The 25132-nt window shown below is 38.0% G+C and overlaps 1 protein-coding gene across 1 annotated transcript in view; it reads right to left on the reverse strand.

The window, feature by feature from the left end:
* Positions 1–15550: 15550 nt before the first annotated feature.
* The window catches only part of KCTD16 (potassium channel tetramerization domain containing 16), a 259609-nt gene continuing 250027 nt past the window's right edge, over positions 15551–25132 (reverse strand). The window contains exon 3 of the mRNA XM_054694285.1: positions 15551–23588. Within this exon, the coding sequence (XP_054550260.1) occupies positions 23134–23588 (455 nt within the window). The 3' untranslated portion in view covers positions 15551–23133. The remainder of the gene's footprint in view (positions 23589–25132) is intronic.

The following is a 25132-nucleotide window of genomic DNA, read 5'->3' on the forward strand; positions in this document are numbered from 1 at the left end:
ATTTAAGCACAAACCAAATGCTGTTGGGTGGTGCTTCTCCACCCCATACTAATGCAAAATAGCTCCTGTTCCCTCAGGGATCTGCTCTCTGAGGGACAGCTAATCTGATAAACAAACATTGTGTTAATATGTGCTAATATATTCATGCATTTTTTGCTCCCAACTAACATTTGCATTTTAACAAGAGCCTTGGATGCCTTGACAGGTGTGATTCTAAGGCAGGGACTTGCTGGCAGACTGACAGGTATTGGAGAAAGGGGTGCCAGTGAATATGACTCCCCACAGGAGTCCTAGTGGGGCTTACTGATGGGTGGGGTGAGATAATATACCTTTGTAGAGGTATGAACTTACACCCCTAAAACATACACAATACATAAACCAACAATGCCTCTATAAACAGAATTCAAAGAACTAAACAAATAAATAAAACCAGGTGTTGCATGAGACTGCCTCTAAGAACAGCTAACATTTCAGGGAGTCTCCCACACTTAGGTTTCCCCAAATTTTACTGCCAACACTGAATTATTTATCTTCCCAGACTGAAATCGTTTACTCTATTAGTTGAGACTCCCTGGAGAGTACTTTGAGAAACTGATAACCAAGGAGAGAGTCAAATTCTGAGTTCAGGGTGGAGAAGCATAATTCAGTATTATTATTAGTGACTTAATTTACCTCCATCTGCCTGCCAGAGGGCTCCTGAGACTGCTACTGGGTAAATGGGGCACTCAGGACAGTACCCCATTTCTGCTTCCTCCACAGGAGGGTTTCAGACCCTGATCTTATCTTGATTTGGCCGGAAAAATCAGGATTTTTTTTATTTCAAAGGAACTTTGTACTTTTGCTTCATAAATGATATCTAACAATAATAAGTAAAATTCACTTTTAAGCAGCCATATGTTACAAATAAAAGGGTCATTTTTGAACATGAAAGTGTCAAAATAATAACAACGATAAAAATGTTCTCAGGGTTTATTAAATGTCCACTGTGTGTGCAATAAATCTTCACACAAAATGCATATATCATCTCCATTTTACAGGTTGAGGAAACAGGATGTATGGGAAAGTGAGAAATGAATGCTATTAAAATACTTAAATTGAAACCCCGGCTCTACTACTTTCTAGCTGTGTGACAATGGGCAAGAACTTAACTTCTCTGAGTTTCATAGGTAATATGGAGACATCAGTATCAACTTCATCAATCTATGCTAAGGACTAAATGAAAGAAAATTATAAAGGTATCTAGTAAATAATAGATTCGTAATAAAGTTAATTTTCTGTTCCTTCTCTCCTTTGTGCTACAAATAAAGGGGAACAGAGTTCTAGAACAATTAAAAGAGGGTCAACCTGTAAGTCCTATGGCAGCAAAGAAAATCTAGGCTCCCTGACTCTGAACACCACTCCCTTTCCACACTTCTCACTCCTGCCCAGCATCTTTTAAGCTGAGTGGCTCTTTCTTCTGGGTTCTTCCATCTGGCCACATTAAGAGCTTGGGTGCTATTTGCCAAATCTTTTTGGCAGACAATCAACCTCTTCCTCTTTGGGATAGTCACTTCTAGTTTCCCCCAAGACTAACTTGGTTGTGAGTGTGTGTGCGTCTGTGTGTGTACACACCCATACTTTTAGGGCTGACTCATCCACACCTTAAATGGATGGGTGCGCTCCCACACTGCAGCACAGCATCAGCTGATTTGGGTAATGTGAGTTTTGTGCTACAAACCATTATCTACACTCCATCAAGGAGATTTCCCCAGGAATGATGAAAAATTGTCAATGGCTGTTTATCTGCACATCTGCTTGGAAACCTGACCAGAAACTACCATCCTCACCTCAACACACACATCCACTTCATTTCCTACTGGATAATTCTATGTTGGGGGCTGAATGGACTGTCTCCTGCACTGCAGATGTTATGCAATAGCATCTCCTGGTCTCTACCCACTAGACACTAGTAACAAGCCCTCAATACCCCCGTGGCACTCCCCACTCCCACAGTTGACTCCGAATATTGGGAATGTCCCCTGGGGTCCAAAGCTGACAATGATTAAGAAGCACCAGCTTACATGATTTCAAAGAGCCTTCTGAGCACTGTGTTTCTCCCGGAGTCCAACCCCCCAAAAGCCCCATGCCCCCCACACTCTCCACCACTACAACGCAGCACAGAATGGATCCAGAGAAGAAGAGAGATAAGACTTGGCATCAAATGTTTCCCTTTTTTCCAGGTTTCTGCTCTAGGTGGGTCAGAGACCTGGATACTTCAAAGCATGCATCACTTTCGGCTTTGGTATTAAGTAAACAAGTCACTGGAAGCCAGGAACACGATACCTCCAAACTGAACTTCCTTACAGGATGACACGTGGGTCCCAGTCAAAGCTAATCTCCCTTTTCTTTCTTTTTTTTTCCCTAAATATCAAAGAGTGGGACACAATAGGCAAAGATGGGAGATGGTGTGGACAATGAGTCTAAATGACAGTGACTCACTTTCATTTACCAAATATAGTTTAGTATGTGCAAAGGAAAATTAGGAAAAGAAATCAACCAAGCCAAAAAAAAAAAAAATGAGGTTATTCAAAATCCCATTTACTGCACTGAAATAAAATACTTTAAAAGCAAGCCTTCCACCAACTATGGGTGCCTTGGTGCTGGATGTGCAATAATAACATCTACTGGAAAAGGTGGGCTCTAAAAATTTCTAAATCTATACAGTGTTATGAACCAATGTTACCTTAATTTAAAAAAAAAGGAAACCTGCACCCCTATGTTTATAGCAGCACTGTTTACAATAGCTAGGCTTTGGAAACAACCCAAATGCCCAAAAATAGATGACTGGATCAAGAAGATGTGGTACATATACACCATGGAATATTACTCAGCAGTCAAAAAAGATAAACACATGCAATGTGCAGCAACATGGATGGCGCTGGAAGGGATCATGCTCAGCGAAATAAGCCAGAAAGAAAAAGAAAAATACCGGATGGTCTCACTCATAGCAGGAATCTAGAAAACCTAAATAAGGGACCAGGAAAAAGAATAACTATAAGAAAGAAAAAATCAAAATCATCAAACAACCATGAACCAGAGACACACGTGGGGGGGGAGGAGAGATTGGGGTCAAAATCAGGGGGTTGCAATTGTATGGGGAATATAAAAATAAAATTAGAAAAATAGGAAAGAAAAATAAAGAACAACAACAACAAAAAGCCGTTCCTGAAAAAGCACCACACGTTAACAGAACTTACCTCGAGAGATGAAATTGCCGTGGCCCCTCCGTTTGGCGTTTACACCTGCTCCTGTTATGCTACCTATCCTTTTTGTAAAAGAACAGTATCACAACCTGTTGTGTTGCTAACCGAAAGAAATCTGTAAGGGCGTTTCAAAACGTTTTACGACAAAATAGAAAAGCAGAGCCGCCGTCAGCGTGGGCTTCGCGGCTCCGTGACCGTCTGTGAGGCTGCGCCGAGGCCTGAAGTCCCGCCAAGCCCCGTTAGAAACTACATGCAGCTGGATAACATCCTATCACTCCTGCTCTTGCTGCATACTAGTGTTATTTTAGGGTTCATGTGTTATTTGCTGTGGTTTGGTAGGCTATTTACTGGATCTGGGAGCCGATCAAAAACATTTCCCATATAAATTTGAAAATTCCTTCCCTGTTTCTGCCATTTCTGCTTTTGAAATGTTTCTTAGGGACACAGCTGCTTTCAGATAGTTGAGGGGAAAATGTGATATTTTAAAAAGAGACAGTGAGTATGGGAGCACATATCAAAATGATAGTAGCAATGGGTGCTTCTCCTTTTCCAAATGTTCTAAAATATAACATATTACTTTATAATGTTTTTAAAGCTATTTTAATGAAGATCAAGAAGTAACACTCCTGGCCTTCTAGATGCATCCAGAAGCTATTGTCCTGCACCCCCCATCACTTCCCGCCTGCTCCACCTGAATGGGAACACAATCTGTTTTGAATAGCATGGCTTATTTTTGTTCATTGGAATAGTGCATAATTGGAATCATCTGGTATGTGTTCTTGTTTACATCTGATCTATTACAGAAGGGCATTTAGGTGTTACCATTGTGGGATTTTTATTGATATTTAATAGATAATGCTAAATAGATTTCCACAATAGCTGTACAACTTACTTCAGGCGGCAGTGTATGAGTCTCCATTGCTTTACAGTCTTACAAGCCTTTAGTGTTGTCAATCTTTTCAGTATCAATGTTTTTTTTAAAACAATATTAACAAAAAATAACCCTTCCTAAGATTACCTGCATAGAAATATTAAACTGTGTTGTAAACTGTAAATGAAAGTTACCATACAGCACTTACATTTGCATTCCATTACATATAAACAATTATATATGGGTGCACCAATATATTATTATATTGTTTAGCATTTATTCATATATTTTGCAATTAACTTATATTCTTAATATTTTACATATAGACAAAGAAAGTAGAAGACACTTAACTATAGTTATATCTCATGGTTGCAACTATGGCTATCTTTTATTATCTTCTTTTTATTTATATTTAGCTGCTAAACTTTTACATTGGAAAAAAATTTTACAAGGTTAGGAAGTCAGAAAAAATTAAAACAATAAGTGTCTCTTTATTCAAGTGTGAGATACAATTCCATCCACTGCAGATAAATTTATTGCCCATTGTCAAATTCCATATCACCTACTTCCATGACTCCTCTTATAACAATCTATCTCTCATACATTCCTTCACTCTTAATCTTTTCTCTCTCTCTTCCTCTCGCTCTCTTTTTGGGTGTGACATAAAGGGTTATTTATTAAGCAACTACTAGGTTTCAGAAGCCATATTACCTTAAAATACAATATGTATCTAAAGAGATTTTCTCTCTACTTAGTGTTTATAATTATTACCGGGGAATAAAGTAAAATGAAAGAAATATATTTTACCATTTTATGTACATATAATGTACATAAATCTTCCCCTACAGTGATGAAAATCATTACAAAGTAACACTCTATCCCCTCTCCCATCTGGCAACCACCATTCTATCTTCTGTGTCTAGGGGATTTGTTTTGTTTTATTCATTTGTTTTGAATTTAGATTCTACAACGTTTTCCTTTGACTTATTTCACATAACATGATACCCCATCCACACTGTCACAAATAGCAATATTTATTCTTTTCTATGGCTGAGTAGTATCCCATTTTGTGTATGTGTGTGTGTGTATACCACATCTTAATCCATTCATACATCAGTGGGCACTAAATCTCGCTTTCTTGCCTCTAAGACTACCTCTATTAATCTCATCATACTTAGTAGACCACTTAGTAGAACCACTGGGTTCTGTTAAAATTTTGATTCTGATCAATAGGGGGTTTAGGGGCTGGTGGCTCTGTGATAACATCGTTATCTCTATGTGATGCCAGTATTGTTTGTCCACAGGACAGAATTTGGGAAACAAAACTTGGGACCTACTTTTCCCTTTCCCATCCAGATCCTACTTCATTACAACTCTCTTTGCTGCCCATATTCTGCCTCTTTTCTAGATTACTTTGAGAAATTTGGATAAGATAACCAGAGCAGAAACAACCTAGATGAGAGACCTGAAGGAAGGAAAAGTTCATGAGCTGGGATCAATGTAGATAGGTTCATGGGAAACATTAAGGTCTTGTACCTGTGGGAGATGTAACTGTTTGACCTCCTGTCATTTTGTTTTGTTTCCCATATTTTAAAATGATACATCCTCAGAGGTCAACATTTATATTGACTTCCTCCAGTTCTACCCTTAGGATTGTTGGGGTATCTACAAGATTCCTTGACTCTTGGTCTTGTATATTTCAGAGGCTTCTTTTGTTTGGCTGTTTTCACTGTCTTGGGAATAAGATGAGACCTATATTGGTTCCTATCATAAGCCAGAAAATAATCAACTTTCCCCATTCAAACAAGAAGACAGTCCTTGTATTTTTTGGTCTTTGATTAAAATTTACTTATTAAGACAAAATATGGGAAACAATTTCACTGAATGTTTCCATGTTGTTAATTTTTTTGTATGAAATTTTTAATAAGTAGATAAGTCTGGCAACTCTTGAAGTCACTGGTCAATCATAATCTCATTAAAAGCAGAACAAACACACAACTATGGCTATCAGTAGAAAATACAGTATGCAGTAGAAAATACAAAGTACCATCTTGTCCCCTTTACACACTTTTTCCCATTTAAAATTTTTATTTAAATATTTTATTTTATATAATTCTTACATCTTTTTTCATCTTTGCACAATGTATGCATTTTCATTTTGGTTATATTCCCCATACAATTGCACCCCTCCCCCCATTATTTTGACTCTAGTCCTTCCTTTCCCTGAACTCTCCTGCACTGCTGGTGGGAGTGCAAACTGGTACAACCATTATGGAGAGCTGTGTGGAGATTTCTTGAACTACTAAACATAGAGCTTCCATATGATCCAGCAATTCCACTCCTAGGGTATTTACTCAAATGACACAGAAACAGTAATTCCAAAGGGCACCTGCACCCCTATGTTTATAGCAGCACTATTTACAATAGCTAAGCTTTGGAAGCAACCCAAATGCCCAAAAATAGATGACTGGATCAAGAAGATGCGGTACATATACACCATGGAATATTACTCAGCATTCAAAAAAGATAAACACATGCAGTTTGCAACAACATGGATGGAGTTAGAAGGGATCATGCTCAGTGAAATAAGTCAGAAAGAAAAAGAAAAATACTGGATGATCTCACTCATAGCAGGAATTTAGAAAACCTAAATAAGAGACCAGGAAAAAGACTAATCAATACAATGTTGTTAATTATTTATTTATTTATTTATTTATTCAAGCACTGGGTACAGTCAGAGGCGCGGAAGGGTGAGAGAATCCACCAGAGGCAGAGCAGAGAGCAGAACAGGCAGACTGACAAAGTACCCAGCTGAGGGGAGAACAGGCATGGCAGGAGAGGTCTGCGCACCATGTGGGACCCTTGCCAGCGGCCAGGGATCGAACCGGTGCTGCAGAGGCTGCGGACAGCTTCACAACCCAGTGCTCAACTGCTGCGCCACCAGGGAAGATCTCTATGTTGTTGATTTTTATTCTGTATTTCCAGCGTTACGTTAGTCTCATAAATCAAAAGGTACTTGATAGTTTCACAGACCAGTGCAAAGTTATGTGAAAGGATGGACATGAAAATGATGCAATTCTTTCCAATACTGAGCTTCTTCTTTAGCTTTTGGAAACTTTACATGAATAAGGATACTCACTGCAAACCTCCAGGTACCAGATGGCATTGCAGATTTAATTCCACATAGAACCTGCGTAGCAAGTAGTAGCTCCCTGAAGAGTAGATCAAGACAATTACCATGCTATTTATTTACTCCAGCAGGAAAAATGTCTCTTATACTTCAAGTTCAGATACTTGATGTTAATGTCTTTCTCTTCTGATAGCAGTTCCCATTTGTTAATATCCAGAGGCAGAGGGATTACACTAACAATCACCTCTTTATCAAAAATAAATAATATGACAGTTCCTTATTTTCAGGTACCAAGGTATACTTTTTCCCTCTTGCCTCTGATCCTTCCCATCTCCAATTCCAATTACTCTATTATGTGTGCAGCCTTAACGAAACCATGTGTCCATGTTGAAGATAAAGTGGAAATTCACAATGGGCTTGCTGAAATAAAAGCTATAGTTTGGGTGGTAGAGGAGATGAGTCAGTGAGCCTGGACATGGGTACCCAGGAAACCAGCAGGAGAAAGGCTTGGATACCCACTTCACCCCTTGGGGGCCTACTGTCAAGGGGAAGAGTGAGGCTAGTACATCTGTTCACAATGGATTTGGAACAATACATCCTGAAAGGACCTGCCAGCATCCAACTTACCTCCCCTTATCCTTTGTTCATTCTATGCTAGATCTGCTGCTTTCTCCCAAGGATAATCTGAAATTGTCCACTGTGGGAACCACCAAGCCTCTTCCTTCTACTTGTGCCCCCAGTGGGAGACTAGCTAGGACCAAAATGAAAGTTAGTAGAGAAGAAGGGTGTCAAAATAATACATAGAAGCCTCTCCTCTGAAGTCCTCATTTATAGCTCAAATGAGGAAATTGATGTCTAGAGAGAGTGCTTGGAGTGGAGCTTGGGGCATTAGATGAGTTACTATACACTTTTAGTCTGTATATCCCATATTCAAATGTTAGAGTGAAAAGAGAGATATATAGACATACAGAAGCAGAGAGGCCAGAAAGGATGGCAAGAAGAAAAGCTTCATTTGTTTTGGAGCACCAGCAGCTTTCTATGTCTCAGAGGCGTCAGACTTAATTGCTTCACATCCAGTCGGGAATATACAGGTTTGGAGAGCACATTCAAGTCCTGACTTAGTCACAGAGGAACAGCAATTCCACTTTGACGTATTGGCTTTTTCCAGTTACATTGGGTGTTTTGTTTCTCATTACTCTGGAGGGGAAGGAGAATTTGCCACTCAAAATATGTCTCTTTGGCATAAAGACTATTTTAGCTTGTCATTTTAAGTAACTGCAGGCAAAGAAAAAGCTCTGAAAACTGAGTAGAAGTTAGCCATGTGTAATAGACAGTAGCATCGCAAAGGTAACTCTCCACTAGGGTGTCTCCCTAACTGTACTGCAAAGAGGGGCATGATCCATTTACTCTCTTATCAACAGAGATGAAGGAAACTTAAATCTGCATAACACCCATAAGCTTGTTATCTCTGCCTTTCCAGGGACCCTCCCATTACTTGCATTCACATTCTCCTCAGCATCACATGGTCTTTAGATGAAGATGTCATTTAGGTAGATGATTTGGCCATTTCAGAGAGTTACTCAATCTTTTTGAGTGTCTCCCAGGAGTATACATGTTACTAAACATGTCTGTTTCTCTTCTGTTTATCTGCCTTTTTATTATGGGGGATGTTTCAGCTAAGAACTGAGAAGCATGGAAGGAAAATTATTTTTCCTTCCCTACAGCCTAAGGTCAGGAGATATGCTGGGCCAGAAGAGAGGGAAAGGCCAGTCAAAGATGAAGTTTGGTGTCCAGATATTCTTTCTATCACATCAAAACACCATTTCAGACTTGAAGCAGTGCTTTCATGACATGGTTGCTGAGACAAAGCAGCAGCTCCATGGGGTGTACCTGCAGCTCTCTGGGATTCTGAGCATTTGGAAAACCTGCCCTCTTGGACCTTTGCTGCTGACGCATTGCTATTTTTAAGGCTTGCACAGTGAGCCTGGCTTACTTAACAATGAAGCTGTTACCATCCTCCTCCTAGGATAAACACCAATCTTGACTTGTTTCAGTAGCAGCTACCATCATACCAAGATTGACAGGGCTCTAGATGTTTTATAGGTCTGGGAAGGAACACTGCCTTTGGCTGAAATTAGAAGGAGGAGAAGTATTGTCTGCGAAGGTAGCATTTTTTTTTTCTTATGTCACTGCCCCTCATTCCAAAAGCTATGATCCTTCCAATCAAGTCCTGTTCAACTCAATTTATTAGAAAGATGAGTTTTTGGAAGGTGTCAGTCTCTGGCTCTTCATAACTCTAACTGGAGATGAATAAGGAAAAAGCCCACCCACATCTCCCCAGAGTGCTCAAGGAGGAACCTTTCTCCTGATTCAGCATCAGTATATTCCCAGTTGGGCTCTCCACACACCGTCTTCTCTACCCTGATCCCAGGTAAGTCGAGCAGTTTTGTTTCCTCACTATCTGCATCACAGAGGCTCCAAGGAGTGATCTCAGAACCCTTGATTTGTGGAGAATTCAGCTGCTGCACGAGGCAGAATGCTGGTAACAAATCCTTCTTGCTGCTCCCCTTTTAAATCTGTAGTCTGTTAGCCTGCAGGTAACTGTACCTCTGAATGTGGATCCTCCATTATCTCTATTATTCTGGAACAATGGAGGCAAAGCCTTTTCCTGGGACTTGCATCTAATGAAGTTTTGGCTCTACTTAAGGAATTTCTGGAGCTTTGTAAGTCACTGACTTCATAATTCCTCAACACTGAGGTTTTTCTCAGAGCAAAGTCCATAGCTTCCCAACATAGAATTTATGAGAAAATTCCCTCCAAATCCTCCACCACTTTGGGCCCTCTGCTGGCTGAGGGAGAGTAAGGTCCAGCATCTGTATCATGGTGATAACTCTCCCATGATGGCTCAGGGAGTCCCATGCAAGCCTTACACTTGCCCCTGAGCAATAGAGCCCCCTATATCGAGACTGAGTCTGAGGAAGGGTTCTGAACATCACCTTTCTCTCTGCTTGGCCTTCAGGACCTCATGTGACTCTTGGGTCTATGTAGGATGGCTATTGTGAATTAAGAAGAATTTTTCAGTAAAACGTCATTACTACTGTGAGTCAGCCCCATGATTGTGGCTTAGGGGAAGTGTCCAGCACAGGTCAAGAGATGGGGTTCTAGACCCACTGCCACCACACTTGAAGAATATCCCCTCCATTTTCTAGGACATGGCTTTCCTCCCACACCAAGAGGAAATTTGGCAGAATTATCATTTCCCAAAATGTGTGCCTCAAAAATGGAAACATCCTTGATCAGAGAAGTTTGGATGATTCTAAGTTAAATAAAGTTTGAAAAGTCTTTTATTGAATATCTCCCAGGTCTTTAAATATGATAAAGAGCATTTTAAAATTACCAAGTGGTATGTAAAAAGGCTATATTTCCCAAACTGTACATCATCAGATTCCCTTCCTTTTTCCAGCAGATACCATGGGCAAGTGTTCTGCCAAATATACTCCACAGCAGCAAGAGGCTAATTTTTTTCTGAAGTTCCTCCAAGCTTTGGAATTCTCTTTTTTTCTCTTTATAATTCCCCCTTTTGGTTAAAAACATACTGACTGCTATAAGCAATGCTATAAAAGGCTAACAAGGAAAAAAAAATACTTAGATATTCAGTGTTGAAGCCAAACTTCTCTTTCAAGTTTGCATTTTGGAAAACAATTTTTGGTTTTGACTATACTATAGTATATGGAGTGTACCTGGAGCTCTCTGGGATTCTGAGCATTTGGAAAATATGAAAAAATTTAGAATACTTCACAGAAAAATAAATAGCATTTTGGATAATAGTAATAAGAATGGACAAGGGTTAGCGAGCATTTACATAATGTACTAGTTACTATGCTGTTTTACTTGGATAGTCAAATTTAATTCTCAAAGGAATTTTATGTGGTTTCTACTATTTTTATTCCCTATTTACAGATTGAGGTTTAAAGAGGCTTGATAAATACTATAAAACTACATAATTAAGAAGAAGCAGAGGTAAGGCCTTCATTCATTGCAGTCTAAGAACTTAAAATAACCAAGTTATAAAGTATCCTTCTTTTTTGTTTGTTCCCCAATCCAACAAACTGCCACAAAAACCAGAAATTTGTTAATTGCAATGATAATTACCTTCCATCTAAAATTCTTGAGTTAGCATGAAATAATGTTGAGTCATCAGTCTTGTATGTATACTGAAAATAGATATATATATATATATATATATAACAACTAGATGTTACCAAATGATTTATTATGGTTGGTGCTAAATTACAATGTATATGAAATGGAGTCATTTATGGAAACACATAAAAATAGTTACCTATTTCTGTAATTATATTCACACAAGAATCTGAAATATAGTTTCTGATCTGCCTTTTAAAATATATCCACATAATTACTTTTGTAGTTTTCACCACACAATTTTACAATACTGATACTGCACCTGTATCATTTACCATACTATATAAACTAAACATAATATGAAAGCAGTTAATAGCAAATTAACTTTTTTAATATCCATCAATGATTCCAAAGAAAATAGCAGTTTGTTTCCATTGGCAGTGAGAACAGATGGTAGTAATTAGCAATGTAGATATTGCATACATGGATATGTATGTATATATTTATATGCTGCTCAGGGCCATTGTTCCATCAATAGGCAGATGCCTTTTGGGTGGGCCAACAATTGCCAATATGGTGGGCAATTCCATTGGGGCAATTAGTTGTATGGTCTTTAATCATGTTTCTCTCACAAAAACAAATAGATAAGAAAGAAATACAGCAGGCTAAAATCTACAGTGTTACATACCAAGGTAAAAACAGTTATAGAATTATTAGAGTCACAGTAGTTTATGTATATTTGCTATTCACAAACCGCAGACTTTTTGCTGAATAACTGAGCTGCTGGGAATTGACAACATGTAAACATGCATTCATGTGAGTCCATAATTAATGATGTTTATACTGTAATAAGCACATTTATTTTAACACCATTCAGTAAACAGATTCCTTTAAAGTTTGCGCTAAATCCACTATCACAATTACACACAAATAGAACCTGTAAACAATGTGACATTATACTTATATACAAGCAAACTGCATTGGAAAGGAGAAGAGGTAATTTCAATGGGTGTCACTTGGTATACATCAGTGTGTAACAAACTGACCTAAGTCATCAAACAGTTGAATGAGGTCAGGGAAAAGTAGCATGAGGAAGTCCCTAATAGATCACCACTCAGTGTTAGGACCAACAAAATGCAGGCTCCTCTGTCTATGGTGGCATTACATTCAAATCATTATGAATGCAAGAGGAACTTGCTAACCCACAGCAAACTATATTTGGAATCTCCCAGTGATCTAATCAGCAGGTCTTTATAAGAGTTGTGAGTGATGTTGATACTATTTAAACATGTCGATTTGATTTGGACAAATTATTTTGTTAGTTCCTAACTAAAGTTCTGCTGTTTCTGAAAGATGAGAACAGGATTTCAACCGAGATCATTAGTCCATTTCCTTCAACCAACACAAAGACTCTTGATTTTATGGGACTGATGTCCTGGAAGAGAAACAAGCTGGGTGCCATCACTAATCTAAGTGGTGACGATTTACAGCAGATTTTATTAATAGCTTTCAATGGGACTCTCTGAAATTTGTCCTGTGTGTATCAGGAAGGATACCATTCCAGTAATTCATGAATCCACTTCTTTAGACCAGAATTTGGAATGTCCCTTCCCCACCCTCCCATGGTTACAAAAAATACATTAAGCATGTTTCCAGCAAAACTCTCCTGTTTCAACTTTCTGTTTTGAAATTAAAAAATAAATCAGTGGAAAAATTGATAGGGGAGCATGAAACCAGAATGACCTCCTCCCCCGGTCCAAAGTTTTTGTAAAAACTATTCCTTAACATCTCCTTAAACCCAATTAAAAAATTTAATGGCCACAAAATTGATTTTTTTGCATATGTTCTAAGACCACATCTGCAGTGAGCCTATGGAAAAAACATATGACCATAATCATTTAAATCAATTAGTTTGTGAAAGCTTTTCATTGCATGAGCCAACCTGGCAGGACCCTGGGAGGAGGAATCTATGTGTAGACTATCAGCTGAGCTAGGGCAAGGAGCCAGGCTGGGTTTCTGAAAGTATGTGCTTGTGTGCATACAAACTGATCCCAGGGAGCTCCAGGGAAGTTCTGTTTGCATAGGTTGACTTAAAATATGTCACATTCTCCAAAATATACAAAGCACATGGCTTTGAATGAAAAAAAAAAAAATTGTACCCTTAAAAATGCCCAAATTTTAGTATTTGGTCATTATGTCTACAGTATGCTAAAGCAGATAAGTAATATTCTCTTTTGTTTGACTTTATATTGCTTCTTATTTGAACAACTATTTTGGTATTTTTATTAACAGGCTTAATGGGTTATTTGCAGAGGTCTAAAAAGTGTTTGGTTATTATAACAATGTGCCCTTGAGCTTTAATATATATTTACAATAAGCATATTATAGATTATTTACCACAGCTTTAAAATAATTAAATAAATAATTAGCATCATCTATAATTTGTGTAGGAGCACACAAACCCCCATGAATGATGAAAATCAATAAGGATAGTAAATTAACTGATAGATAGGTGAAGTACTACCATTAATTAACGTGTTAACTGTTGGATCGGTGCTACCACAGACCTACATTTTCTTATTCTTTCCTTCCTAAACATCACCATGTCCATTTGGTCATTTTTTTAATGAACAAGTTTGAAAACACATAATTTGAAATTCAAATAAATGGTTTGAATAAGAGGGCCAATTTTCACAAGTGTGGCTTTCCTTAAATGCACTTTTTTTTTTTGGTTTTGTGTCCACAGATGTTGAACATAGAGTATTATCTGTACCATAAATAAATACATACATTCATAGTGGAAAATAAATTTACAAATCAGAAATATATTGGACTAAGAAACCAAATAATAATATTAGGAATAATAGGAAGTCTCTCAAACTCAAAATTCAAGTTTCAAACTATAAGATTTATGTGTGTATATATATGTATAGATATAGATATATATATACATTTAGATAAATGTACACACATATATACATATATACACAAAATTTTGTACATAAATACACATACAACTTATACACACACACTTCAGTGCAATTTCTTTTCTGTAGCTGCCTCTTTTCCAACTTAGAATAGTAATAATATGATACTGGGAGCAATCTATCATACTTGTATTTCTGAACTGTCTTGAACAAAAACATTATTTAAAAAGTTAAAAGATGAAAATAGCAGATACCTGCATGTACACACACACACACACACACACACACACACCCCTTCTTCTCTTAAAATTTGTCCTGTAACATGTTAACAGCAGAGCCATCAGTTGCAGATGTCATGGTCCTGACAAGGACAAGCAAATGACAAGGACATTCTCTTACCACTTTGAGTTTCACAGGCTATCACAACTCACCAGATAGTTGTTCTACCATGTTATTGCCCCTTGATAAGGCTGTGCCACAAAGCCCAGCTGTGCTGGGCAGAACTGCCCCTCCAAGTATGCCTTTCTTTTGTTTCCTAAGGAGACACAAGCTGAATGGTATTTGCAATTTAAAATAGCTAATGATTTCAGGAAGGATGTCAAGCTGGAATCCTGGCTACCTTTTGCTCAGGATAGAAGAAATCAGAAACAGGCTAAATCCAGAGAACAGACAAAAGAGATTAATGAGGTGGCTATGTCCTCAGCCTTTGGAGTTTAATAAACCCAGATGAAAATCTGCCACAGTCGACCTAAGTGCTGCTTTTCCTTCCTAAGCCTGGTTTTCATCATCTGTAAAAAGAGTCTATTAACAGATCCTACCTCATTGGATTCTTATACGATTAAATGAGATAAGGCATCTAAAGTACTTAGTAGAGTTCCTGGCACATAGTAAGTCCTTAATATACATTATAATATTTAAGGGACTCCCCAGTGGTGCAGCGGGTTGAGCGCAGTACTGTGAAGCTGCCCACAGCCTCTGCAGCGTGGGTTTGATTCCTGGCCATCCAGGGAGATACTCACATGGCACAGCAGACCTCTCCTGCCTCACCTGCTGCTCCCCTCAGCAGTGTTTTCAGTCCATCTGTCTGTTCTGCTCCCCGCTCTGTCTCTGATGAATTCTCTCACCCTCCCGCACCTCTGGCCTGTACCCCAGTTCTTGCATAAATAAATAAATCTTAAATATATATATATATTTTAATATTTAAGCCATAGATTTAAACTATGGACCAGATCTACATATGGAAATAACATTACTGTAGAGTTTGGGTGATCTGAAATCAAGTACTACATTCCAAGTTTCTTTCCCTTGTAGATTATAAGACTCATCACAGTGAGTCTTGAGTACATGTTATATACTCCACAAATACCTGTTTAATAAGTGCATGAAAAAAGTGACTAAATGAATTACTTAAAATGAGTGGCCCTCAGTTTCCCTTGTATAAAATGGGGATAGAATGATAGGACCTTTATTCCATCAATGGGCTATTGGGATGATAAAGAAAAATGTCAAATTATTTAGATACAAATATATTCTATGTCCTTACAAAGTCAGTATATGCACATTCGACAATAAGGCTCAATAATCAGAGACCATGCTTAGACATGTCAAATCTTTGAAATAAGGCATGGGGGTTCACCAGTGTGTCTGAAAATCCTATTTTCCAAGATCTAAGTATCATTTTTACCAAGGGGATATTTAACCCAAAGAAACAAAGTGCACAATGAGCAGTTAAATGTGATTAAATCACTGGCTTGTAAGTTTGTCTTATTTCTGAAAGCACCTGGTCTATTATTGATCACCTTGAAAAACATCCTAATAGGGTCATATGAACTTAAAATGTTCCCCGAGTACTTTGCAGCAAACACATCTAGCTGTTAGAAGCTTGATGAATTTACTGAAGTATTTTTCTGAGGCAGAAAGAGACTGAAATAGAAGGCAGGGACCAGACCACAGGTCTATCCACTACCATTACAAATCAGGAAAAACGATGTTTTTCTCTCTCTAAATCTCACTGTTTATGACTATTCAAAGATATAATTCCAAATAAACCCTATGCAGATGTAAGGTAGTAATACTATTATTTTAGCCTATCTCTTGCTCTAGAAGTCTTTCTAATGGTAAGAATGCCTTGGAAAAATTGAGCCACTATTAACTAAGGGTTTCTCAGTCTCAGTGCTACTGACATTATGGGCTGGGTAATTCTTTTTTTGTGGGGGGCCATCCTGTGCCTTGTGGAATGATACAGCCATAGATGCCAGTAGCACCTCTCAAGTCATGACAATCAAAAATATCAACAGGCATCACCCAAAGTCCCCTACGAGGCAAAACCCTTCTTGAATCAGTCACTATCTAAAATGTACATAATCCACACGGGTCAGACAATAGTCTTTCCTGAAATTGTTTTGGTCTCTCACATTCAAGGACAAAACCACTGACCACTGGCTGCAATTCAGAGTAACTACTAACTTAAATCAGTGTAAACTTTGTATATTCTATCTTTCAAGGCATTCTCTCTCTTTTCCCTCCTTTCTTCTCCCCTCTCCCGCTTTTTTTGAGTAGATTGCCACTATTAACTGAAAATGAGTTTGATTTTTACACAGAAATTGTAATGCTTGAATTTCATATCAGGACATTTTTTATGGAACATCTTATTATTATTCAACACTCTCAAAAACTGACACAAACTTTACAAGTTTGTCTTGTAAAACACAAACTATTGTACTGAACTAAAAGTTGCTAAACTGTGTGAGCAAAGTCTTTTTCTGTACACTCAAATAGCATTACTATGGAACATTAGCCACTAACTCAACACCACCCTAAAAACTGCGCATGTACACACACACAGAGAGAGAGAGACAGAGAGAGAGATGCAATTATAAAACCACGCTTCCTTACTACTTTGTTGTACATCAACCCTGCTTCATTTGTGATGGATGGAGCCAACATCAGCAGGGAAAGAGTTGGAAGTTTGTTGAATTTTTATTGTGCAAATTCAGGTAAATAAGCGAAGGGTCAATTCTAAGAATAAACTCACAAGCTAAAAGAGCTCACTGGAAAGAGGAGACTTAATAAATCCCCATGTGTCATAAAAGTGCTTTTAGGAGTCTGGTTAACAGAAAAATCACCTCCCTCCCCATCCCTGACACAAGCCCCTTGGTAGTTGCTGGGCCAAGACAGATTTTTTTAGACTTTTCAAATCAAATTCCCTAAATAAAGCAGAGATGACAGTCTAGAAACTAACGATTTTCTATCCAATGAGCAACAACATTTTTTCATAAAGAAGAGGAACAATTTTTAAAGGTTAGGAAGCTGGGACAGTAAAAGAATCCCATTTGGGAAGTAAAAGAGGAAAACAGAGTCAACCTTAACTCCAAATAAAATCTTGATCAAATAATTACCAGTTCATTAGTTTCATCAATCATTCTTCACTTACATTTAGCAGTAGTCTTAAATATTCACCAACGAGCTTGAGAAGCATGAATTTATGCCACTCATTCTCTATTTAGGGGGACATGTGAGAATTTTATGTTTTTCCAGGTATTCTGCTATAGCATAGTACTAACTGAATCACTGAAAGCCTCCCAAATTTTATTTATCTAAAAAATCACAAAATGGCTACCTCCCCTGGCCAGAGTGAGCAGAAATTTACATAACTTTATGTACTTGCATATGAAATATAACCATTATTTTGAATTCACTTTCTTTTGTGTTTTCTCCTCATGGATTTTGCTTGAAGTTTTTACTTAATGTTAGGATTCAGAATCTTTAGCTACTGAGAGCTTTAATCCTGTTTGAGTCAAATTGGACAAAATTAGTAGTTTAATAACTCAGGATTTTGTTGATGAAATACAACTAAATTTACTAATGATCCCACATCCATTTTAGTGGTATTTGTAAGTGCTGTTAATGGAACCACCTTTGGGATCAATCACAACACTGAGTTACGGGTCACTTTCAAGTTTCTCAGACTACAACTGCAAAGGGGTCGGAAAATGACCTTGGAAAGGTTATTTTTACCCTCTGTTGGGTATCATTAGGATACAGCTCACTCAGAAATGTGCTCCCATCAACCCAAGAATGTAACTATATGGATGCAGACTTTTTTTGGCCAAAACAAAACAAAAAAAGCACCAACACACACAAAGTTGAGAGGAAGTTATGGCTCATAGGCAGATAAACGGGCAAAAGAATCATGGAGTTCTGTGCCCTAGTCCTGGGATGCTGTTCTTTTGGGATTTCCTCTTAAGATAATGAATACTGTATACTTTAACTTATTTGTAGTAGAGTGAAAGTAAGAGGAAGTGAAGAAGTACCACAAGGAAGTGAAGAAATGTTGACATCTGCATTATTCTTAAAGAGCTGTTTCTCAATGTAAGGTCTACAGGCTTGCCCATCAAAATTATTAATGATACTAGTCCCAAATACAGATTCCTTGACCCTAAATTAATTTCTGAATCAGTATCTTTGCGGTTAGGATAAAGGGTTCTGCATCTACAAGGTCTACAAATGACTTGTGAATGCTAAGCATTTGGACTTGGCTAAAACATTTGCAATGGAGGTCACTGAAAAAGAATCTCTGTGCCAATATATATGGCAAAATGACAAAAAGAAGGTATTTCAAACAAATGAGCTCCGTGGTTGTATCCAAACCCTGTGATTATTAAAGTTTAAGACTCTTTTCTTTCAGCAGGGGTGGAGAACAATAACCATTTCATCTAAAACCAAAATGATGAAGGCAATATAAATCAACCCCATTCCAGCAGGTTTCATTTGGTCTAATTTCTCAGCAGATATTAATCATTGTACAGTCCTGTACAAATGACATCTAACTCCATTTTAACTCAGAATACAGAATGCTTGCCCTGATTCCTTCTCTGGTGTGTTATTTTGATACTATAAAGGAAAATAAATAAATCGGAACAGTGGGCAATCAAGATTGCAAGATGCCAACAATACCAAGACATTAAAGAGAGAAATGGTCCATGTTAAACCTATAACCCAGCATGCAAATTGGCAAAAACATTTATCTGCCACAGAGTCACCAGGGATAAGAAAATAACTCTCTTCATTTTTCCATTGAACATTTCTATGTCAAATGGAGGTGACAAAGAATTTGTCCTAAAAGTTCAGAATATTATTAATTCTAGTAAAGAACACCTGGAAGACCAAAGCTAGTCAAATTCATGGCCTGATATCTAATGACAGAAAATACTAGCACTCACTCAACTGTAGCGAATTAATCTACAGTGGTAACAAAGTTGGAAGGTTAAAATTGCCACGAAGGAAAATGTAGGAGAATCAAAGTCTGACTCCCATTTTGGGAGCTGGTGTCAAGTAATTTTGCAAAACACCAGATATGCCTTTTATTTCTCACTAGAGCATCTTTTTCTTGGCACAGGCAAAGGATAATCAGAAAAGAATCTAAACCCGAGAGAAGCAAAAGTATTGCAGAAGCAGAAGCAAGAGCAACTGAAAAGATCCAGGATGAACAACACACATCTGTGCCTTTGGAAAAAGTAGCATCTCAATCAAATAAGGCCAATCAAAATGTGAAAAATTCCATGTCAGGCCCTTTTTAATAAATGTGCTCCCCACCCCCCATGAATCACATAAGGGTAGACATTACTAAAGAGGAAGAAAGAGCAAAGGGAACACTTAAGATTTGTGCATTGTTCCCCTTTTATTTTAATTCACCGTGCATGCATTTCCACTAAGATAACTGTGGCTACAATTACAAAGGATAACATTGCTGTGTATAATGGAAGCCACTTTACTTTGTTTCATGGTCACATCTAGTGCAAGTTTTCTTAGCAGGGGGAGGGAGAGCATACTATCACAATAACCTATTAGTTTTATTTTCTTCTTTTCCCCTTTTCTTGCTGAGTGCAGATCACTCCCTCTTCGACAGTGGGTAGGAGAAATTTTTAAGTTTCTAACTTTAGGAGACCCACAAAACTATAGGGAATGACCCCCTCCAACCTCCAACTCATTGGATTTTTGTATTGCAAGATTTCCCAGAGGCAACCAAAGTTTGGGGCACTCCATGTGTGATTCCTCATTCATTTGGTCTATCTGATGCTACTAGCTTCTTCAGATCAGCAATTTATGGCCCTTGTCATAACCAATATTCAAGAAGTGAACCACATATATTGTTCTGTCCAGAATTGAACTAAAAGTTCTAAAAACTATTTAAGTTCAGGGAAACAGTCCTGATTCACAGTGACTACCAGGGCCGCTAAAGCATTTAATCTTACAACTCACTTCTCCAGAACTCATTTCTAACATTGAAGGGAACACGGACCTCACATACTAACTCCATTTACACTTGAACTGAAGATTTCCATTTAGCCAATGCCTCCTCAGAGTCTTTTACTGCACATGGTCTATGTTCATCTCCATACCAATACCCACAAAAATGAATACTGCGTTGTTGGCTTAGCTGATTGGACTATTTGTGGTGGGTATCAGTTTAAAATTAGCCAAGATTAAAAATATTGTTTTTAAACAAATTTCCTACAGTTTTGTCCCTGAAAGTTATAAAAGAGTGCCCAAGCAGAAAGTCATTCATGTCAGGTCATGAGACAGAGAAATATGCCTTGAATGTTTTCTTTGCTTAATTTCCTATTTAAGGCATGTAGTGGATTAATTGCTACCCTCATAGTCCTCCAGATCTTGTAAGTGTGTATCTATCATGATGCCATTATAGTGAAATCTGAAATGTAAGGAAGTTGGGGCTTAGGTCATTTTATTTAGACCCCAACTACTCAACAGTACTTCCATCAGAACCACAGAAATCATTTGAACACAGTGAGTTTGGGAATATTTTCACCAATTCAATTTCTTGAGCCTTTAACTTTTATAATTTTCTATAGGTTCACCTACTATTACTAAGATGGTATTTTGGTGTGGTAGTAAGAAACATTGAAAAGAATGAAGACATACTGGTAGGCCTTATAATTCTATGCCATGTTTAAGATCCGTTAAAATATTAATACATAGAACAATATTACTTAAATTCATAAAATTATAATTCTTTTGATAACTCCTCAAATAACTTTTTTCGTTCACTTAAGTAAAACTTTTACACTGCATTAGCAATGTTAGGACAAGAAAACATTGGTTGAATCACCAGATGTGAAGGCAACATTACAAAAATTGAAAAAGATACCATATACTAAGGGGTACTAATAACATGAACCAAGACTGAATCCCTTATATAATAAGTGTGATCAAAGAGAGATTTCAAAAAGAAGCAATTGGTCAATGTATTTCCCTCCTACAGATATCACACATTGCTTTTATTACCTGTGATACATATACACATACACACACAATAAAAAAATTAGGTGTGCTTGGCACCAATTAATAATTGACAAATTTTTTCAGTCCCCACTGAAATGCATGAAGAATGCTGAAAGTAAAAACTGGTGTTTTAATCTTCATTTACCACAAGTCTACGAAAGAGCTATTGTTACACTAATAGAATACACAGTCACATGAATGATGGCTATTAACAGTTTTTTTTGGCTGTGTCTATACAGGTCAAAGATATACTCAAGAAAGATAGTTGAGAAAGTCAAAACCTTAACTGTGGAGCTCCAGTTCTCCAGTTGGGTTGTTCATAGACATTGTAATGTGACGTTGTAATATGACAGTCCAATCCTAGTATGGGCACAGCCAAATCCCAGAATCCCAAAGGCAAACAAAACTTGTCACAAGAAATTATTAGGACGTGTGTGGAAGAAAATTCTCTCTTAAACAAAAGTCCAAACCCTTATTCAAGTCTGTGTGTGGGCTTAGTTCCACAACTACACAGGGATGCAAAGAACTTCGTCTGGGTTATGTAGGAAGGCCACAGCATTAAGGGCAGTAAGAACTCTGAAAACATTGAGAAAAGGTAGAGAAGGGTAGAGAAGTCTGATGTGGGGTCAATTAGTAGTCATTTTTGTTGCTATTAATGTTTGTTTTTTTTTGATACAGTGGCTTACTCTTCTCACCTTTTAGTGCAGAGAAAGAGCAATACAATCAAATGGAGCCAGACAGTGTTCATTTTAAATTAAGAAAGACAATTTCTTGATGATGAGTGTTATTTGATGTTAGAAAGTGTTGCCAATTGAGGCTGGGAAATATTCCCAGGGTTTTAAGAAAGGAGCAGAGAGACTCATCTGTCTGAAGTGCTCTAAGAAGGCGCTGCTGGAGCAGGGGCACTAGCCTTTGGAGGTGCAGACCCTGGGGTCATGTGCATTGTGTGTATATACAAACTCCATTGCACTTGTGTTGCACAAATACTCATGCATACGGAGTCGATATAAACTGGCACATTATAGGTTTGAGTGAAAAGTCATATAAATCTGCCATTTCCCCCTTATACTATAAACAAAGGGAAAAGAAAAATTAAAAAATTCAAACATGCCATTGGGCCAGATCTCTTTTTTCCATATTCTATTCAAAGAAGGGAGGTAGAAAATGAGGAAAAAAAAAAAAAAACACTTTGGGACAAATGACTCCCAAGGACACTCAGCTATGCTTATGTAGCTGGCTCTCATTATACAGTAAGATATTCAGCACATGGGACAAAGTTAACAAACAAACAGATAACAACAATGAAAGATTTTCATACTTCCACATCTGGAAAGAAATCTACCCTGTGGGTTTACATTTTAAGGTGAACCAGGTAAATAGGCAGTAGTGTAACAATGGGCTATCATGTTTTAACAAATGTGGACTGTATTTTTCTTTTCAAATGTGAATTTTTTTAGAAGGTTTATTTCAAAATGGTGACACGAATAATTTGCTGTTTCTCCCACCCCCCGCCCTCCCCTATAGATGATACTTCCGTAAAAGTTCAGATTGCCATGGATGTTTTCTCTCAGGGAACCGATCTGGAATTTTGATTTTGAGGAAATCCTGGATGCACTTCTCTAGCTCTTCCTCAATTGAGAGCTTTTCCTTAACAGCTTTTTTTTTGCTGCTCATGTTCGACTCCCTGGAGCCTGAAGTCAGAGTCCGGAGCAGATCACTTTTCCGCCGCATCTCTGACTGCTGGATCAGCTGGACGGGGCCCTTCTTGATAGGCCGGTCCAGAGTCTGGATATTGGTCTGGCGTGTCACGGGGCCACAGATGACCGTCTCCTGGGGAGAGCTGGCCTCAGACTGGCTGTCGCAGCTGGAGGTGGAGAGGTCATTGCAAGATGTGCCGCTTTCCCCTTCTTTGTCGCCCTTGCCGTTCTTGCAGCAGCAATCACAGTGCGAGGAGGACCACCGGGAAGGCTCGCCTGTAAGGGACGCACAGGATAAGGAGTGAATGTCAGTCAGCATCACAGCACCTGAACACACATCCACCTTCCCCCCATGCACACATTGGACAAGTGGGGTGGCACACAGGACAGGCTGCAAAAGGAGCATCAAGAAGCCTGGTTTACTGTGGGGAGGAGGTTAATAATGACATGCTATGTAAGAGCAAACAGTATAATGCTTAAGCTCATGGGCCCTGGAATCAGATAACCATGATGCAAATACTTAGCTATACCATTCACTATCTTTGTTACCTTGGCAGATTTTTTTAAATTCTCAAAGCTTCAATTTCCTCATCTGTGTGATAAAGATAATCTTTTTCCCTCTCCTTTAGATTGTGGGGAGGAATTAGATATCAAGTGAAATTCTTTATGCAGTACATGACCCACTGAAAGTACTCAATAAGTGCTGGTCAATTTCACTGTGGATGACATTCACCGTAATCCATGTGCTAGTGGTCAGGTACAGTGGAGTAGTCTGTCAGTGAAATGGCAGCTTTCAGTTGGGAAGGTCTAACTTTGTGTCGGTCTCCATGCAAGCTCTGTGCACCCATCAACTCACTGGGTCCTCATGATATTTCAGTGAACTCAGTAGCTCCACTTCCAGTTTCCATAGTAGGAAACTGAGATCTTGAGAGCTAAAGAAACTCACTCTAGTTTGCAAGATTTGTAAGTGTCAGAACTGGGATTTGAATACAGAGTTCCCAAATACCATAAACATGGCAATTAATCATTTTTTTCAATCTGCCTATTTGTAAAATCCCTGCTTCTATCACAGCTACTATCTCATGAACTCCCTATGGTGGATACAGTATTCATTGTTGTAATCCTAGCGAATAGCTCAGGCACAGTATAGAAATTCAATAAAAGCCCATATTCTAAGTAATTTTTATTAAGTACGTTTTATTAAGCCACACATGAAGCTAGTGGACTTTTAAGTTGTGATCCACTAAATTACGTTTAACCAGTGTGAGTCTCTCTCTACCTGTTCTCCTGAGCATTAGCTCACAGCCCTGCATTCTGCTATTTGGAGGCAGAGCCATTTTTCAGACACCCAGTCGGTGGTTCTTTGAACTAGATAATCCATAGTCACAGCACAAACCAACTTCCTCAATGTAAGTCATTGCTCCCAGCCTTCCGCGTTCTAAACAGCCAGAGTCTTCTTGGAGTCATGAACTTGAACTTGATATTACTTACAAATCATATGTACAGATCATATGTTATAAACCTCATATAATTTATTGCACTTAAGCCATAAAAATTAAAGGGAAAGGAACCCCCTTTATGTTGCTAATTTTGAGCACAAGGTTAATGTAGTATCTTTATATATTATAAAGGAGACCCATTTTGAATTGTAGTATCATATTCTCAAATAATGGGTCACATTGTAATAAGATTCCATTTTATTTGCATTTCCAACATCATTAAAGTAGAGGAAACCTACCATTGAAGTTATTAAGAAAGTTTTGTCTTGTCTTTTTGTACAGTACCATTTTTTTACATGATGCAATGATGTAAACATTTAT

This window comes from Talpa occidentalis, unplaced genomic scaffold, assembly GCF_014898055.3.
Source record: "Talpa occidentalis isolate TD23 unplaced genomic scaffold, MPIMG_talOcc4v2.1 talOcc4.13, whole genome shotgun sequence".
In the NCBI taxonomy this organism is placed as follows: Eukaryota; Metazoa; Chordata; class Mammalia; order Eulipotyphla; family Talpidae; genus Talpa; species Talpa occidentalis.